The sequence below is a fragment of the Artibeus jamaicensis genome, unplaced genomic scaffold, assembly GCF_021234435.1.
Source record: "Artibeus jamaicensis isolate MK-2021 breed Jamaican fruit bat unplaced genomic scaffold, CSHL_Jam_final contig_3174, whole genome shotgun sequence".
NCBI classification, from domain to species: domain Eukaryota; kingdom Metazoa; phylum Chordata; class Mammalia; order Chiroptera; family Phyllostomidae; genus Artibeus; species Artibeus jamaicensis.
This window is the reverse complement of record NW_026521738.1, coordinates 1,683,004-1,702,705: the sequence shown is the minus strand read 5'-3', so window position 1 is coordinate 1,702,705 and position 19,702 is coordinate 1,683,004. Positions and strand designations below refer to the sequence as shown.

At 44.4% G+C, this 19,702-nt stretch overlaps 1 protein-coding gene across 1 annotated transcript in view; it reads right to left on the bottom strand.

Annotated features, from left to right (window-relative positions):
• ANTXR1 (ANTXR cell adhesion molecule 1) overlaps positions 1-19,702 on the bottom strand; it is a 232,490-nt gene that overhangs the window by 52,435 nt on the left and 160,353 nt on the right. Inside the window, exons 14-16 of the mRNA XM_053663393.1 lie at positions 16,822-16,863; positions 10,556-10,651; positions 9,158-9,325 (exon numbers count right to left, since the gene is read on the bottom strand). Of these exons, the coding sequence (XP_053519368.1) occupies positions 9,158-9,325; positions 10,556-10,651; positions 16,822-16,863 (306 nt within the window). The remainder of the gene's footprint in view (positions 1-9,157; positions 9,326-10,555; positions 10,652-16,821; positions 16,864-19,702) is intronic.

Genomic DNA, 19,702 nt, shown 5'->3' with positions numbered 1-19,702 from the left:
CTTTACTTGGCCTTATTTTTTGTCTTTGCTCTTATGGTAGTAGAAATACCCCCTTCCCCCACCTTCAAAGACGACATCCCATTTTCTGGGACCTGTGAGTATGTTACCTTTCACGGCAAAAAGAATTTTGTAGACATGATTAATTTAAGGATCTTGAGATGAAGAGATTATTCTGGGTTACCCGGGTGGACTCGGTCTAACCACATGGGTCCTTAACAGAGGGAGGCAGGAATGTCCGAGTCAGAGAAGGGGATGTGCCCACCTGAGCAAAGTCAGAGTGATTCAAGTGACAGGGACTCAACTGACTGTTGCAGGCTTTGGAGATGGGAGGGGCTATAGCCAGTGAGTGTGGCTGCCTCTAGAATATGGGAAAAGCAAGGAAGCAATTTTTCTTCTAAAGCCTCCCCCCCCCAAAAAAACCCGCAGCCCTGGCCTCACCTTGATTTTAGCTCAACAAGACCCATGTTAGGTTTCTGACCTCTAGAACCGTAAGATAATACATTTGTGTTATTTATGGTAATTTGTTGCAGCAGCAATAGGAAATGAGCACAGCCCTTATCATTCCCTGACATAGTCTGTTTATTTGTTTATTGTGTGCCTTTGCCAACTGGAATGCCAGCCCCGGGGAAGCAGGGGTGTCACTGGTTCTGCCCAGCCCTTAAGTCAACATCTCATGCTCAGTAAAGATCTGCTGGACGAATGAATGGATTCAGTGCTACTAAGTGCTGGGTTAGGTGCTTTTACAGTGTCTTCTCATTTCATTCTCCCAGCAGTGCCAAAGGTTTATGGAGAGGAAATGGAGGGTCAGAGAGGTCAACTAACTTGTCCAAAGACACACAGCTGGTTCACTGGAGAGGTGTGATTGGACCCCATGGCCGTCTAATTTTAAAGCTTGTATACTTTCCAGACAGAAGAATTCCAGATTCTTCCCAATGCATTTCTTCTGTCTGGAGCACTTGAATTTAGATCTTTTGAAACAGTTTCTAAACTGTAGATTGCAACTCTTCAAGCACTTGTGAAACAACTTTGTGTGTTAGGAACAGAGTTTTTAAGAAATAAAATAAGATAAAAAAACATTAGAGTTAATTGCACATGGTGAGGATAAGTGTTGATCCTCTGAAAGATATACTTTAGTTAAATGTGTGCGGCAGGTATGTGTACAATGAGCGTGCATGTGTGCACACATGGACACGCACAGGCACATACTGGGCCAAGATGTATATCCCACTGGGGTCTTAGGCAGTTGTGCTGGAGAACACTGGTCTGAAAGAGTCTTTGCACGGTAGTGCTGGCAAAGCCAGGGCTGTCTAGAGAGTTCAAGTTCCTCAACACAAAGCTTTCGTGGTGGTAACGTTAGTTTATGAATATCATCTCAAGCCCTGGCTGGTATGGCTCAGTAGACTGCACACCGGCCTTCAAACCAAGGGTCACCAGTATGATTCCCAGTCTAGGGCACATGCCTGGGCTGCGGGCCAGGTCCCCAGTAGGGGGTGTATGTGAGGCAACCACACACTGATGTTTCTCTCCCTCTCTTTCTCCCTCCCTTCCCTTCCCTCTACAAATAAATAAATAAAATCTTAAAAATAAAAAGAATATCATCTCAAAGACCTTGTGTTCTGAAATTATTTTCTAGTGGGTTATATTCTGATACAAAAATATGCTCTTGAACATTTATCAAGTATTGCTCAAGGTCTTGGGGTTAGATTTTTGCCTTGCTAAGTGTAGTGTTTCTCATCTTTTTTGGCAAAGTATTTATGAAAGCCTCGAAAAATATTTTGAAATGACTTTAGAGTGCTGTGTTCAGCATGGTTTTCTGCATTCAACCCGTTTCAATCAGCAGTTACATGTTTTCCTTTAAGGATTTTTGGGATAAGCATTTATATTTCAGCGTATAACCAGGTGGATTTCCTGAAAGAATGCCTCTTTTTCTTTTTTTGGGGGGGAGCGGACTAACAGTATTTGGTTTTGTAAATCAGCCCACCCACAGTATTCTGAGTGCTAGTCACTCCTTGACCAAAAGGAGCAATGAGATGCCGCTATGGAAACACATTCGTTAACTCAGCAGAAATTTAAAGCCACATGGAGAGCAGAACCCACCTAGATATATAACGCCAGGAAAATGGGTCATAAATCATGTTTTTCTTCATGTCAACAGGTCATAGTGTAATATTTAATTACGAAATGACTGAATGCAGACTGCCTGAGTTTGTATTTTGGCTTTACCCGTCCCTAGCTCTGCAGCCTGGGACAAGTTGTTTAATCGCCCTAATGCTTACTGTTCCCATCTTTAAAATGAAGATAATGATGCTCTCTGTCCTATAGACTTGGTATAAGGCTCACGATTAGATATGGAGGTTAGGAGCTGGTCTCACAGAAAGTATTCATTAATGTTATCTACGATCCTGGTGAAGTCATTAAGATGATCTGTTGTGAGCCTCTGTAGACAGATGGAAAAGAATGTAATGCAGAGTATAAGAGCCCAACAATTTGAACTTCATGAGCATGTAGCCCCCATCCTCTCTTCTGTGCCCTTCCAGCCTTATTCCTCTTATCCCTCAAGCCACATGTTCTTTTTCAGCATGGCATGATCTGGCTTCTCGGGCAGTGTTCGGTGGCTCCGACACTCCATTGGAGGCCACCCATGGCATCCCGAGTGCCAAATGTCTCAGCCACCTATGTGCATCATTTTTCTTGATTCTTCTGAGAGATACGATGTGCTGGGCCTCTCCTTTCTGCACACCATTCTTCGGCTTTTGTGCCCTCAGCCTCTGCCTGCTTCTCCCCTCTGCTTACAGTTGCCACAGCGGTGTTGCCCTGGGCCCTCTTCTAGTCCCATCCCCCAGCTGAGAGCTTGCTCTCAGCACTCTCATCTAGTCTCATGGGTCGAACTTCCCCTTTTCTGCTGATGCCTCACAAATTCTATCTTCAGCTTAGTGCACTCTTAAACTCTGGATCTGGGTATCCAGTGACCTGCTAAATCTCAGTTGTGATGTAGATGTCTCACAGGTATTGAAAACCAAACATCACAAGTTGAGCTCTCTTTCTCCAAACCTGCTCCTCCTTTTGTATACCCTGCCTTGGTTCAGGGCACCACCATCCATCCGTATGGGCAAGCTGGACCAGCCTCCACCACCCCCACACCTCCAAATTCCATCATGCCTCATGGATATTCTCATTGTAACAGCTCTCCAGTTGCCTCTTCCTGTCCACCCCTGTCCCACTGGCTCCGTGGGTGCTGTCTTGGCCCAGGCCCTTACCTCGTCACTCACTCTAAATAGTTTCCTGTAGGATCCCTGTCCTCTTTCCTACTTGGTTAATACCAGATTTCATTGCTATGCTAAGTGAATGCATTGCAGTTAATAAAATAAAGCAAGAAACATTTAGCATCGGTATCAATTTGGGCATGTTACTGAACCTCCCTGTGCCTTGGTCTCTCCATTTATAAGTGGAAGTAGCATTAGTTTCTACTTCTGAGGCTTGCTATGAGAAATAAAGAAGTGAGTGCATGGAAAGCCCTGGATCTGGGCCTGACTTGTGCATGCTTCATCTAGGCAGGTACTTCATCCAGGTGAATCACTGTTGCTGGATTCTCCTGGCCAAGGTTCCAGTTGGTTCTGGTTATAGCCTCAGTGTTCCAAGGTCTGACTGTACCACAAATGAACCTGAAGTCTCCACTCCATGGCATAGAAAACATTGGTAATCTACACATTCTACACCTCTTTCTATGCTTATACCAAGGATCTTTTTGTGCAGGAGCCAATGTGAGGATTAGAATAAGTATGTTTATAATTCTCTGAAGTCAAAGGGAAATGCATATCAAAGGCTCTTGGAGAGTAGATTGTTAGAATGTAGGTAGAAGCCTGTCATTTCAAGACAGTAGCTAATGTGCTTATAAACAGCATCCCTTTGGGGCCAGAAGAGCCTCATGGGGTTCTTCCAGCCACTACTTAGCTCAGAATTGAGTAACCACCATGCACAGGAAGATGTCTGCACAGGATGCATTTCAAGATCCTGGTCCTCACTCTCCACGAGAAATGCTCACCTGCTTTTGGAGTGAAAAGACTTCCCTAACCACCTGTTGACCCTGACTGGATTAGATGACATTTAAAAATTGCTTTCTTTCATTTGAAGTTGATGCATTTTGACTATAAAATGAGAAATTTACCAGTTGTAGATTCCCAACGCACCTCAGCCTCAGCCAATAACCAATAACTTCTATTCCACAAAGCCAGACAAACCGAAAGTCCTATGTAAACTCTAGCTTTTCTTTCTTCTTAGATAATAAGATTGTGCCAGGAAGGTTTATGCCACCATCATTCAAAGCACCATTTACATGGTGTTTGTGGCTGAGTTTTTCTCTCCTATTTATTTATTTATTTATTTAGGCAAACAGCTGCTGTGTCTTCTCTTCTGGTTTGTCTGCCTTAATTAGGCAGAAGTTAGTCAGAGAATGAGAATTTTGAGGGTAGTTCAACTTATAGGGCTGTTGTACACTAACACTGGAATTTTTACACCTTTAAACAGATGGTAAACATTGTGCTCCATGCTTCCCTTCAAATGAAATAATTTAATGCATAAAGTTGCAAACTTTTCCTGCATGCACATGCATGCACACAGTCACGTGGAGATTTTTGTTTGCTCTTTTTTTTGTTGGTCTTTGTGTCTGTTCAACATCAACAGTACATCCAATAACATTTAAAGCTTTGATTATATGTATTGAGCTATCTCCAGTACAGTTTCATGACTGAAAGCTGCTTGATTACAAGGTCAAGGGGGTTAAGCCAAGGACAGCAGGTGGGCCTAACAGAAAATGAACAGAAGGCCTCCCACTCCCGGGCCCTGCAACAAGCCAAGGCTGGTCTGGCTCCTGCGGAGGACAGCCAGTCTGCCTGGCCCGCCAGGGTCTGGCTTTTGTCCTTCAGCTGTCATTTCTGTCATTTCCAGTCATGTGGAGGGGCTACTGGAAAAGGAGAAAAAAGTTTTTCTGAAGGCTGCAAGCCTTCCAGTGAACCTGAAAACAGTCCTGGTTTTAATCTATCTGGTGGCCATATATCTGGGCATTACTTAACTTGTCTAAAATGGTCAGTCCCAATTTAATGAGAAACATGGGGTGCTGTTAATCCAGGGGGTAAAAACCAAGCAAAGAAAAATTCAGGCTGAACAGTCATGTGCCTGGAATGAAGAAATGGTGAAGTGTGGTCAGTGCCTTAAATTAGACTGGGGGACAGTGGAGAGAAGCCCACTCTGGACTCCTTCTCTTGCTGAGTTCCCACTGGGTTTGCCTGGCAAATGCGCTCACCTGCTTCTCAAATCTATTTCATGAAGTGCATGAAAAAAGTGAAGTGCAATATGTTAAAAGCTGTCTATGATTCTGACCACTTTCACTGGGGAACCAGGAGCCTTCCCCAAAAGTTTTGCACTGGGAGGGCCGTTCTCCCTGTTTACAGTAGGGGCAGTAAGTAGACTGGGTTATCTTCATGAGCCGCCTGCCCCCATCTGCTCTCTGTGTCTCTGTCTTCCTGGCTCTGTGCCTTGGAAGCCTGACCTCCTCAGACGGCGTCATCTGGTTTCTCTTCAGTTTGGCCAATAGGCGACACCAGAAGGAGATGAGAGGGCAAGATTCGGGGGAGGTTGGGGTATTTATTCCTTCTACTCCCTCTGTGACTCCCTGCCTCCAACAGCAGTTGCATTCTTATAAGGCAGGGTTCTGCAAACATTTTCTGTGAAAGGCCAGAGAGTAAATATTTTAGGCTTTGACGGTCAATAGGCAAACGCAGGATGTTACGTTTTGTAGGTACTTACACAGCCATTTAAAAATATGAAAACCATTCTTAGCCTGTGGACCACACAAAAACAGGTTAGACTGCTGACTCCCTCTCTAGGGCCACAGTTCCCATTGGATGGCTTCATCTCTAAGGCACTGGCTCCAGTGACACCATCTGTCTTCCTTACCCTCAGGCCTGGGGGTGTAGCAGCTCCCAGTGTTGCACACTTATCCCCAGGTGCCTCACCATCGCCGTGGGTTCCCTTAGCCCTGCCCACACCTACATTAGTTTTTTTCACACCTATGCTAGTTTAACCCATTTGAGCGTGGCTCCTGTTTCCTGCCAGGATCATGGCAAATCCAGTGAGATGGTTCAGGAAAGGGAAGCAGAGTTTATGGTACTACCTGAGGCCACATGCTTTGTCCAAGGCCTAGTGATGTCCATAGGCACTGTGGCTAGAATGAGGCTCACCTCTGAGCATGCATCGTGCTGACACTGAATTTTTGGTAGCAAGTCTGCCCTTCTTCTGGACAAACCATATACATTTTGTCTTTTGAATTCCTTTCTGTGTTTTTATTTTCAAGCCTTCTTGTTCTGGCCCTCCCCTTACCCTACTCAGCCCAGATACATATAAGATGACCTTTCTTTCTCTGCTTTTCTTGTAGAGGTGGCAAGAAGAATGTCACTATCCTTGGACTGGGGGTACCAAAGCAATGTGTGTGGGTCATGGGAGGCAGTCTAACCAGCACGATGCTCAGGGAATGGTTTCATAATTACATCCTATGCTTCAGCTCTTTAAAAACACATGGTGGAGTCTCTACTCTGTGCCAGGTACAGTGCTGTTTATTGGCAGTTCAGAGAGGAGTTAAGCATAATTGGTGCCTTCCATAGGGTCAAATCTGGTAGAAAGAAGATTCACAAACATGGGCAATACACCAGGGCAATTGTACATCTCCTACTTAGCAGTGTGAGCTGAGCAAGCATTGGCGTGGGCTGCTCCACCATCAGGAGGGGCATTCACACTTTCTCATGTCCTAACTCTTAATGAGGGAGTCCTGCTGAGGTGCTTAGTGAGTCCACCAACATCACAGGACTTTCCCACCTGGCTGTTTGGGTGATTCCTTGAGACAGAGATTCTCAGCCACTTGGCATTATTCCTGCAGTTGTATTTGTGGAGAATGGACTGTGAAATCTAGTGGGTCTCCTTGCCGAGACTCCTGATAAGTGGATGAGGTTTGATTGTGCACTGTTTGCCAGACTTCCCACTCTCAAGAAACCTCCAGTGGAAGGCTGGCTGGAACCTTCTCGGACAATTTCTTAACTGAGTTTATTAAAACCCAGATTACTGGGATCCATCGCCAATGTTGTTGATTCAGTAGATCTGGGTTGAGACCTGAGAATGTGCATTTCTAACACTTCCAGGGGGATGCTGATGCTGCTGGTCCAGGGGCCAGTGAGAACCAGTGATTTAACACAATGACAACAAAGGAGGCTCAAGAGCTGGGGCTGAGGAGGGAGTGGCAACGGGGTCAACAAAAGGGCATCACTTGGGGAGTTTAGATGGGAAATTTGAGAAGGGGGCATGGGGGAGGGAAAAGGAGTTTCACTTAATGAAAATAAGTGAGCAACTTATGATGGGTGGTGTACTTGTGAAAGCTTATTAGGGGACTCTAAATCATTAGGTTTGAGACATTAGGCCTGGGAATCTATAGTCTTAAAGTTCTCTCAGATGCTTCTGATACTTAGCTAGCTTTGCGACCTCTGCATGCACAGGTTCCCAACAAATACTCAATGAATTGGTACTAATCCAAGTGGGTGTTGGGAACAATTTTAGATTTCTAAACCCAGTTCTCCATATCCCTTCTTATTTCATAAAATTCAGTTCTAAACCACCAGTTAATAGAATAACAATGTGCTTTCAAGCACAGATTAGATTCTTCAAACAGAATTCATGTTCTCTCAACATCCAAGATTACAGAAATGAAAATCTGGCCATAACCAGATATGTTGTGTTAGTCACAATGTACAGATGGCTGCAAACGACATCACGGAAAAATCCCTTTCTTCTTCTCTCTGAGATTCTCCTTGGCTCCTTCCTGTCTGCGCACGCATGCCACTGCATGCTCCACATTAGAAAATAATTGCAAGCAAACAGCTGTTAGTCAAGCACACACTTTGCCCACATCTCTCCAGAGTTCAATGCAATGCCTCAGGGCTTTTATCTTGAAAAAGAATTTCACTGCTTTAAACATGGCAAAGCCAAATGAAAATACATTGCAATTAGTGCAGGCATGAGCTGGCTTGGCAGGGAAGAGACAACTACCAATAAAGTTTCACTCAGCTGTTTAAGAAGATTATTTCTTTTGATTTCATAGGACAAAGGCTGTTCTAAAATGAACAAATAACTCAGAGAATAATGAATATTATTTTTGCGGTCATTGAAAGAGGAGTAGATTATATGTTCACGTGCATGCAAAGGGTTGTTTGTGTGTGTGTTTGTGAAGACAGCTGGCTCATATTTTTAGTCTCTCACTGGAAGCCTTGGAGTTTGTCCAGTTCTGTTTAAAACACAAAACTAGAGCCTGTAGACCTGAGTTGGGGTCTTGGACTCTGGATGTTGGAAGGACAAGGACAGTTTATTTCAGTTTTCTCCTACATGAAATGAGGGAATTGGGGCAGATTCTCTCAGAGTCTTCTAAGCTATGGTTTTCTCATGCTCTTTGACAACTGGCATAGTGCATATGCTAATGGGAAAATCTGAAGAGAAAAGGTATTGAATAAATCACATATATTCAAAGGCATTTGTACCCCAGAGCAAGAGAAAAGAGGCTTTCAGGAAGCATGAACTGCCTCTTGTGGTTTAAACTTCCCAATAAGCTAAAGAGATTTTAAGGTCTAGAGCTGTGGGGGGAAGAGAGATGGTGAAGAAAAAAGAGCTTTGGCTCACAGTGAGAGAGTGAGTCCCAGATCCACACCAACGCAACCCACCACTGTGTTCTCATGCACTGGCAGGAAGGGAATGGGCTTATGTTATGGCAAGAGGACTGGAGATTAGGTGTTAAGGGGACTCCATTGTTAATGAATGGAATTGCCTACCAATGAACTGTTGTAGAAATTTATAAAGATCCTCTGGGGTCACTACCCAAATCCACTCTCGTTCTACTACTTTGCCATGATGATTGTAAAAAGCCTAGTTCTGAACCTTAAGAATGCAAGAATTGAGAAAAAGTAAGTACCTACACTTTTAAGTCCATGATTTAAGAAATTTGTTCCTCTGCCATAATCTGGAATTTGGTTTGTTGTTTCATCATGTCAGGTTGTCTGTGTCTTACTACGTAAATCAAGTGTTTTATCAGGAATGAGGATGGATTTTTGAGTAGAAAGAGACGCACCTTGATTGGAGAGTACCACTTCCGGGGGGACGAGGGCCGACGCATGTTGTTGTTGAGGTTTCGAGGCTCAGGAAATTCGTACTCTTGCTCTGGCATCTTGACTCTTGCATTCTTTGCCTTTTCCAACTTAGCACCTTCTTCTGTGGAGCCCTTTTCTCCCCAACGAACCTAAATTAAGCAACATACAAAAAACCAAAATGACAAAATAAAATAGGATGCCCCCAGAGAATGAGGGTCACAAATACATGTGTGATATGTTATGCAGGTGCTCCCCAGTCCTCATCCTTTGGGCTCTGAGGGCCAGGGAAGAGGGAGGGGTGGAAAAAGGGAAAGGGGGCAGAAGGAACAGAGAGAACAAACCTGTGGGTGGGTATTTACAGGTGGAATTGTTTAGGCAGTGAGGAGAGCAGGTGCAAAAGTTTTGCAGGCACAGGTGAGAACTTTGGATTTTACTCCAGTTGAGAGAAGAAACGCTGGGGAGTTTTGAGTGAATTGCTCTTATTCATGATGGGCAAGCTATGGGGTGCACAGTTAAAAGGCTGTATCTGCCATTTCTCCATCTGATGCCTCACCACTCACATCCCCACCAGATCTCAAGTATGAGTTTTCATCGGTTTGCTTGAGTTTTCCATCATTAAGTAGACAGCACAAGAATATGAGTACAGTAGTCCTTCTTTATCCATGGGGATATGTTCCAAGACCCCAGTGGATGCCTGGAACTACAAATAGTACCAAACCCTGTATATACTAATTTTTTTCCTTTATACACATACCTCTGATAGTTTAATTGTATAAACTAGGTACAGTGAGATTAACAATGATAACTAATAATAAAATACAACAATTATAGCAATAAACTATTATAAAAGTTATGTGAATGTGCTCTCCCTCTTTCTCAGCAAACTAGCATGAATTTCTTTGTTCACAATTTCACTGCTAGAAGATTCATTCTCATGATAGATCTTAGCAACCTCAGCACGTGATTTTTTTCCCCTTGGCTTAGTAGGTAGGGAATTTTCATCTTTTCACTAAAAGGAAACATTTTATGGCTTCTCTTTGGCATATAATAGTAAAATAGGCTACTTGCACACCGGCACTGCAATGCCTTGTCAGATGTGCTGATGACCAGGACAGCTACTAAGTGACTAACCGTCAGGGAGCGTATAGAGTGTGAATATGCTGCATAAAAGGGTGAGTCACATCCCAAGAGGGATGGGGCAGGACAGATCAAGATTTCATCCTGCTACTCAAAACAATGTGTAGCTTAGAACTTATAAATTGTTTATTTCTGGAATTTTCCATTTAATATTTTTGGAGCTCTGTTGACCACAGGTAACTGAAACTATGGAAAACAAAACCACAGATAAGGGACTACTGTACATGAAGCTGTTCTCTTACCTCCATCCTTTTGATGCCTCCAACACCTCGCCCGCCATAATAAGAGGCATCTACTGTAGGCCACTTTTTCTTAGGCAGACCGTCATCATCTTCCTCCTGTAGAGAGATTGTGGACATGAAGGAAGCAAAGTGCCATTGCTGTATGTATGTGACCATGATGGCAACATGGACAACAGTAGACTGCCTGGGTGAAATCCCAGGGCTACCGCTTACGGGGGCCTTGGGTAAGTCATTTGACCTGTCTAAGCTTATCTGGTTCGGATGTTTCTCAGAGTTGGCAGTTCTGGGTTTTGTCCCTTTGCATTTTGCTTTTCCAATCATTCGATGGAATCAAATAAATGCTAGTTCTCTACTTCTCACTCCTTGTACCTGCTAATTTTAAAAGATTTATGACTATAAAACATTACAAAATAATAAAATAAAAACCCCAAATAATAAAGTAGTTCACAGTATTTTGCCTTATGATTTTCAGAAGGTTTGTGATGTCAAGCCAGGAACCTTAGGTATCTTACATTGTGGTTAAACTTTACCACTGGAGGCGGATGTGGTTGTCTGTGTGTCATTTGTGAAATGTGGCTTCAAAAAGCCTGGCCTAGTGCCATTTTCCAAAGGAGATAAGTGAAATCATATCATCCAAAACTGAATATAGCAGCACCAAGAACATTTGAGACTCCAAGAATAAAGCTGCTTTTCAATAGGGAAATGAACTGGTTTGATGAGTCTCCTAATTTTTTAAATGACAGGAAAACAAACATTAGAGACCATCTCATTGAGCCTTTCCACCACCCAGAAGAGGAGAGTCAGATTCAGAGAAATGAAGAGACCAATAGAGTTGAAATTCTGGTCTCCTGATGCTCTGTCCCAGGATCTTCCCCACACCTGCACCCCCAGCTGTCCTTCCTCTCATCTCTTCTTTTCTTGCCCAGGCAGGACTCGATGCTGCCTCTGTTTCTGGGCAGTGCCCAATAAGGAGGCGGGGCCAGCCTCCTGCGCAAGTGCAGGGGCCCGGTGTTCCCACTACAGGAAATGCCAAAACTTAAATCAGCTCCACATGCTCCTGATCCACCAAGCCTGACGTTTAATCCCCTGACCCGAGCTTGCCTGCCAAACTCAAATAACAGCAGCAAAAGACAACACGAAGGCCCAGGTTTGACCAACGAGAGAGTCAGAATTTCCCTGCAGTTACCATGGCTCTGTTTACACATTCAGGAGACAGGAGGGTTTTGCAACCTTCGGACAAGAGAGAAGGGAATCTTTGATGTGTCTTTGGCCAAAAATTGATGGAGTAAAATCACAGTCCGCAGCAATTCCACTAAGAAAATCAGCAGCACCCAAAGTGAATGTCTACATCTAATTAACTTCAAGGGCCCTTGGTAAGTTCCCCTCACGTTGCCCATCAGGGATGTAGCAGGGAGGGGAAAACCACCAATGTAGAAATCCTCTATGGTTATTGGAGGACAGACTGGGTAAACTGACTTGATTTGTGTGAGCAACGTATAGGAACCAGAGGTTTGTGGGCAGTCGGCAGAAGACCAGCAAAAAATAGCAGAACTGAGCTACCAGAAAACTGCCACGGCCCACCTGAGGGGATGGCTGTCAGAACCTCCCAGAAGTGGGGATGGCGGGGATGCTGAAGAAGAGGCTGATTAATATGCTGTCGGAAGCTATTCATCAGCTGCACTGTGTTGTAACCATGTACTTTCAAACCTCCCGTGAAAGTCCCAATGTGAATGGCCTTATGCCAGTGGTGCCTTTGGGGGGTGTAGCAGTGGGGTTTGTTAGGTGGTACCTAGCAAATGAAGAAGAGGAGGTGTCACAGGAGAGGCAAGAAGGAGGAGTACTGGCGCTGGAGAAACCACAGAGATTAGGGAGGGGTGCTGGTTTCCCAGCAGGGGAAGTTCATGTTTACATCTTAAAGGATGTGGTAGCCCCAGACGTCCAGTTGGTTGACGTTCGGGTCACACAAGTGGCAGCACATTACTCAGATGGTAGAAGCCCATTCTGACCTGCTTGTCCTCGGTCACAGTCCTGCTCTAGAAAGAAACAGCTATAGACTAGGAATCCTGATACACATGTTTGGTTAGCCCCAGACTGGGTTAGTCCTGTGCTGCCCTCACTCAGATGCTGAACTTTTCCACCTTTCCAGTCATCTCAGGTTTTTGAACAGCTCCCTGCATCAACATTCACAGATCTGTATGCTTGAAACCTAGTCCTCCACTTCTACCCATCTTTCAAGATGTGGCTCGAATGTAACCTATTCTGTGAAGATCTCCCTGACTCCCCAGAGAATTCAATGCTCCCTTCTTGTGTTCCTTACAACTCCTTGTAGCGACCTTCCCTCACTTGACATATATTTAAATTTTAGTTAGGGATTAAGCAAAAACAGTGAGCAGAAGGGTGAGATCACCCCAGGGCTGCTTTACTCCTCCATACAGACTTGCCCTGGACAACACCATGGACTTGACGTGAACAGCTCCTCCTGGAGTTGTGCATGCAGTGTCCCTCTTAGATTCAGTCTACAGGTTCTTTAACATTCCTGCTTCTCTAATACCCCAGCTTGCAAACGGCTCTCACCCCCCATCCACTGTAGGTGCCAGAGGGACTATCTTTGGAAAGGAGAATGTAATTGAAACAGGATCGAGCCCGAGGAAATAGTTTTAAATCAGCCTTTGAATTCATTTAAGATTCCATTGAACTGGAATGCGTCTTAAATCCTTAGGATAAGCCCTGATAGCCTACCCTTCATCACTTATACAGATAACAGTCTGAGCCCCCTGCTTGCCAGCATAGTGTTATATTTTGAGAAGAATAAAGGGGGTGCAGCTGTCAACAAGATCATTTACATTTATGGAGAAGTAAGTTTTGTGAGGGTGATATTATGAAACAAGTAAAGGACGAAGGCCACAGAACTCCCAGGCTCAGGAGATTCCGAAGGGCTGAACCTAAAGTAGAACTGGCTGTCCATCTCATCTCAAGTCTCTGGGATGAGCCAGGGAAATCGCCCTCAGAGTTAGTCCTGGACATTAATTCCTAGGAGTGAACTGAAAGATCCAGCAACACTTCTGTTTGTAAATACAAAAATGCCAAATGACCCAAGTTGCATAATACGCCATGGAACCATCATAACTATTCACATACCCCACAAGGACTAAGGATGTGCAAGAATATTGTGGCATTCTTTAATAAAGGATAGTGTACATTTTAAAGAAGGGATGCTTCTTTTTTAAGTATTAAAATATTGAGTGCTGAATTCTGGGCCTGTTCTAGACTTCTGTTTGGGGTGTACATGCATGTGTTAGTGTGCACTGGGGTGCATGCTGATGTCCACTGGTGGGAGCTTGGCCCTTCTCCCCTCCGGAGTGGGAGGCTGCTGTGCTTGTCTGTGTAGATGTAGCTGTAAGGGTTGCCAGGGCTGCTGCTTGGTCCTAGTTGAATACTTTTTCCATCACTCAGTAATTTCCATCAAAAATTCTTGCCTCAAAGAAATTGTCAGGATCAATGAGCATGATAATAAACTTGCTAATAAGTTCATCATTCAAAGGCAGGTGCTTACTGTTAACCAGGTGCCCATCCGGTGTCAGTGCCTTCAGTACACACCCCTCTCCCTCCCAAACAGAGTCAGAAAATCCATGGAAGGTGATTCTGCTTAGAACTACACCATCAGCTGAAGCACTCCATTGTTAGATTCTCCCATATACTGACAATTATTTGGAATAATTAAAGACTTAGTGAGAAATCTCCACTCTGCTGCCAATCAGAGAAGAAATGCCCCTCTGAGTTGTTAAAATTGAGCGTCCTTGCTTTTGTTGAGATCTGAAATTTCAAGTAATTTTTTTTGTCTTTTATTTATACAAAAGTATCACTGTGGGTTGCATGGAATCTCAAAAAATCTTAACTTTTTATATTTTGCATGTTGATATTCCTATTAAAGAAGATCACCGTGAGCACATTTTAAAGTTGTGTTCACTCCTGAAGTTTAGTTATTTAAATAGTAGATATTCTTCCCTTGGGATACAATGCTAATAGATCTGATGAAAGTTGGGATAACTGCTATTTAAGTTCACGTATGTGGATGACAGAGAGTGTTTGACTTCAGATATTAATTGAGTGTTAGACAACATGTTAAGCTCTTTGGGGATATATTAAAGATTAACTAGATATAGATCTTGATCTTTAAGTAGCTAATAGTCCTAAGGAAGAGTCAATTTTAAAAAAACACCCTGGGAGTGCAGAGAAGAGAAAAATGAGAAATTAGTTCTGATGGAAGGAATTACAGTATGGCTTGTAGCACATGAGCTGTGCTTGAAAAACCTGTGGGATCTGAACAGAGAGCTGGAGTGAAGAAGGTTGTCTGGATTCAGACTGTGATTTTCGGGGCATTGTATAATTCATACAATATAACTTTATAGTATAATATACTCTGTATGGGCTAAGTTATATTATCTGTTTCAGTGAGATTTCTTTATTTTTTTTCTGGCAAAACACATTAGGAAGGAGATGAGGGCTGCTTAACTTCCAGGGCCAAGGGACTCGCAGGGCCAAGGCACATGCTAAAGCGATCAGCACCGCCTGCAGCCCGCCCAGCCAGTTCGGAAGCTGGTTTAGGTCTAATGCAACCCTTTAAACCTCCAGTATCCTGAGGCTGCCACTCTGTTTCAGAAACCAGGTCTGCCTTCTTCAGGTGAAACTTTTCTAAGAATATTAGATGAAACTGGAAAAAATTCACCTACTTCTTGCTTTCAGCTTTTCTTTCTTGCTATTTTTCTGGTTTGAGCTTTTTTTCCTCCTCTCCAACATTGCATTGTTGAGGGTAATAATTCATTCTACACATGCTTGTGTGTGTATGTGTGGAGCCCTATTCTAGATGCTGGGGTCTGGGCTAAACCATACCCCACCATCTTGCACCTAAGTCCCCTGGCACATTTTGGCCATAGAAGCTGCCACATCACCTTCCAAAGGTAAATGTAGAGCCAGCACCAGAAGAAAGGCAAGGACTCCTCTAATTGAACATAATGAGGGAGGAGAACCCTTCCTTTAGGGCAAACAGACCAACCTCATCAAGAGAGTTTCTTGACCTATTTTTCTTTTGGAAGTATAAGAGGCAGCTGCACAGGACAGGAACACAGCCACAACGGAACCTGTGGAACTGCCCGTGGTTCTTTCCTTTGAAGGACTAGGAAAAGGCTTTCATCGAGGTAAAGAGGATTTTCCCTCCCTCCTCTTCGCACAGAATGTAATTTCCTTCCCTGATTTCTGGGCAGAAGGTTAGCATTCCAACAAAATGTGCTTTAATTGATGGCAGCTATTAAATCCCTTGGCTTCCATGCACATGGTTGAGGATATAAGAGCCACATGGAATTCAAAATGTAATCATTATTCTTTTTGTATGTAGGAAACTTGACAAAGGCATTGGGAAGAGGAATGGCGAGGGGGCAGTACTTGGTCTGCACACAACAGACTTTAGGGATCGAGAACAATGAACTAGAAACCTCATCAATACAGCTTTTGGTCCCAGTCGGTTTTCAGTCCTGTGCCCTGGCTCTAAACCGGTGAGTGTGTTGCATCCAGGAAGGCCAGCTCTCCCAGGACCGATCAGAGGACTAGGAAAGCCACTGGTCAGGTACTCCTGCCCGCTGATGCTCCTTCTGGTGAGAAGGAGCCTTTAATGCCTCTATTCTACTGCAGGCAAACCGCTTACTGGCCAATTTATGGTGCAGTCTGGGATATTTTTCTTCTTTTAAATGATGAGGATTTGAGAGCAAGGACAGGATATTAGCATATCCTCTTCCAATATATTTTCATTACTGCCTGGCAAATCTTTAGGCAACATTGTTTTAAATTAAAGATCAATGGCATACTTCAGCAGGCCGTTCCCAGAACCACCGGTTTCCCCTGATCTACACACATACAGCAAAAGCCTCTGCAGGGAGAAGGGATCCCCAAAGTGTCTCTTTTAGAGGAAAAATCAGTACTCTGGAGCTCCAGATAATTGTATTGATAAAAAAGTTTATGTTTGCATCTCAAATTTTATCTTTGGAAAGAGAAAACCTTTCAAAGCCATCTGGCTGCCAATGTAGTTAAGTTCCCATTTGTCTTTGGTTAGGAAAGAGCTAAAGGCCAGCCTCCTTACTACTTCATATGGACTGGGAGCCTGGGCCTGACTTAGCTCTGCTTTGCAGGGGCCTGAGTCTCAGGCCAGCCCACACAGCTCTCCGCCCCACTCCACCACCCTGTCCATGTGGCTACCCCCTGCTCTGGTCACTCACCTCACTCTCCTCAGCAGGGGGTGGAGGGATCTCTTTGATAATCTGAAAAGAGAGAAAAGAACAAGTCAGTGGAAATCTCCAGCCATCTGCTTTCCAGGAGGCCTGCTCTCAACAGGTGCCTTGGTAGTGTGCCATAAATACTATAGGGTCCAAGCAGAGGGTCCCATTCTGTGTCTGTGGTAGTTTTGTGTAAAGAAAAAAAATGTTTCACAGGTAACAGTTTCATCTCTTATCCCAGGCAGCTATCTTGCAAATTTAGTCACATTTATTCATCCAGTCACTCATGCATGAAATCATTCAACTATCCATCCGAACAGCTATATATTTAATGAACAATTGTGCATGAGAAATGGTGCAGCAAAGATGAGTCAGGTATGGACCACACTCAAGCTGTTGGTAATTCTGTTAACTGGGTTAACTGTCACTGGGCCCGAGTGGACACCATCAGTGGAGGGTGCAGGATATGATGGTCAGGCAGACCGATTTCCAACAGTGGGCAGCAAAGAAGGGGTGGCCAGGGATTTTTTTCAGGGCCCTAAACTTTAAGGGGTCAAAGATTTATATAACAACATTAAAGGACTATATTGTGCAGTCGTGGACACTCTGGATGGGCAATAATTGGGAGCTAGTCCCCTCCAGCCAATGAGACCATGAGCGACACACCGGAGAAGGGCAGGGAGGAAGGACAGCTAGGTGGCAATGAGCAGCCTCTCCTTACTGTTGGCCCCACCTTGCACTCCATGTTCATAAAAGGAAAGCCTTTGCAGTTAGTAAGATTTAGTTGTTTACAAGGCAGTTTGGCCACTATCGACCGTGACTCCACCGTGTCCTTTGCTGGCTCCTACCTCTCATCCCAGGCTTATTATTGGAATTTTGGATCATCTACATACAGTCCTTTTCCTTAGGGGGGATTCTGGTAAATACAAGTTCACTCAGTACCTTTTCATGTCTTAGCATCAGGGCTGGTGCGGACCACTTGTGAGACCGGTGCTTGGGCATTGCCCACAGGACCGGTTCCTTAGTTGGAGAGCTCTCCTGGCCACAGGGCAGACAGCATACTAGGCATCAAGCTCTTCCCTACTAGGCACATATCTCCTTTGACTTAATGATTATTCTGGGATCTCACTGGACTTTGATTCCCATTCTTATCATCCATGTTTCCATTATCTGTAATGTCATCTCTGTACTTAGAGACGGGCTACTGACTCGAGGCACTTTTAACACTAACCAGGGGATTGAGACTCCAGTCATCTAAAGAGCAGTATTCAATTAATTAAGAGGCAGAGGCTAAGACCTTTAGGGGCTTTAAACTATCATTTCATCTGCCTCACTTCCTGGCCATTCTGGGAAACTGGCTGAAGGTCTCTGGAAAGCTTGAAAGCTTGATTTTGCTCACCCACTCATCACTGGCTATGAATTCTTTACAGCAGTCTCTGGGGAGGGCCATTACTGCCCAATGCTGATTTCCCATCATCCCAGAGGCAGTGATGATTTAAAAACAGGAAATGCCTGGGAAAGGGAGGAAGAGGTGAGGGATGGGGACAATGATCTAGAATGTGTCTCTTCTCTTTGGGTGTGGTTAGGGAGGTGGGTGAGGGGGAGCAGGATGTTTGGGAGCAGATGGAGGATGACAAAGGTGCTGTGGGCAGTGTGCGGTGCAAAGACCCTGGCTATGTGGAGGTTCCACACAGAGCAGCTGAGCTTTTTTCTTCACAGGGCTACCAGCTTCCTTCCTCACTGCATGGCAGCAGCACAGTGGAGTTGCCAAAGGCACCCCAGACTTGCCTTCTTCTTACTGTGAGGATTTGATGAGTCCTTGAACCTCCCTGAGTCCCACTGTCCTCATCTATTAAATGGGAACAATAACACTAACCTTGCAGAATTGAGTCATGATGAGCAATAATGTTTGGAAAACATCCAGTATACAGTGGGTGTTCAACAGATGGTGCATACAATTACTATTATTCTCCTTTTCCTTTCTTGTAGTCTCTGTGCCTTGTCTTTATTACATCTTTAACAAAGGTTTCAATTAAACCCCTGTATATACTAAATAACTATGTACAGTCATTTACAGACGGGGCAGAGCTTCATCTGTGAAGGCCAGAGCTTCATAAATGAATGAGACAGGAGGCTGGTGTTAACAGACAGTGGCCAGGGGATATGGGGGGTCAGCAGCAGTATGTTTCAGCGCATATGTGTAGGCACATGACATCAGCAAGGAAGAGCAGCACCAAGTGCCCCACCAATCCATCTGTGGGTTGTCATTCAAGGTACCTTACTGGGTATTTATTGAATTCTCACCCAGCAATGTCCCAAGGGGAAACCAAAAGACAATGCCAGAATATACAACTTAGAATTAATCAAAGTTCTATAATTAGAATTAATTATAAATTAGTCCAGACTTCACAATGACACTTTGTAAAGTGGGCACCTTAACTTCTGGAAAAATGCCACCATGTTCAGGTATATAGAATTTAGGCATTTCCAATCTGGTCTCATTGGTGGCTGTCTGGCTACATTCAGCAGGAATGAGGAGAGAGTCTCTCTAATGCTTCAAGCCCTCCCTCTCCCGTCACCAGTCTTCCACTGGGAGCAAAGAGCAACTCGCCCATAGGACAGCAGGAGAGTGTTTCCAAGTGTGATCTAGACAGGCTAAGTTGAAGTCATGAGATGCTTGTTCCAAGCCCTGAAGCTGGATGGGCTGTCTGCAAGTGAGCCAAATCCTCCTGCCAAGACCAGCACATGGGCCACCCAAAGAAGTGACCTAGGCACAGGGATGTGTCGGCCCTCTCCACTTAAGCCCCCACCTCCCCTTCCCCACCCTCAATGGAGGGCCAGAGCCCACATTGCCTGGAAGAGCAGGTGGGCAGCAGCCTGCATT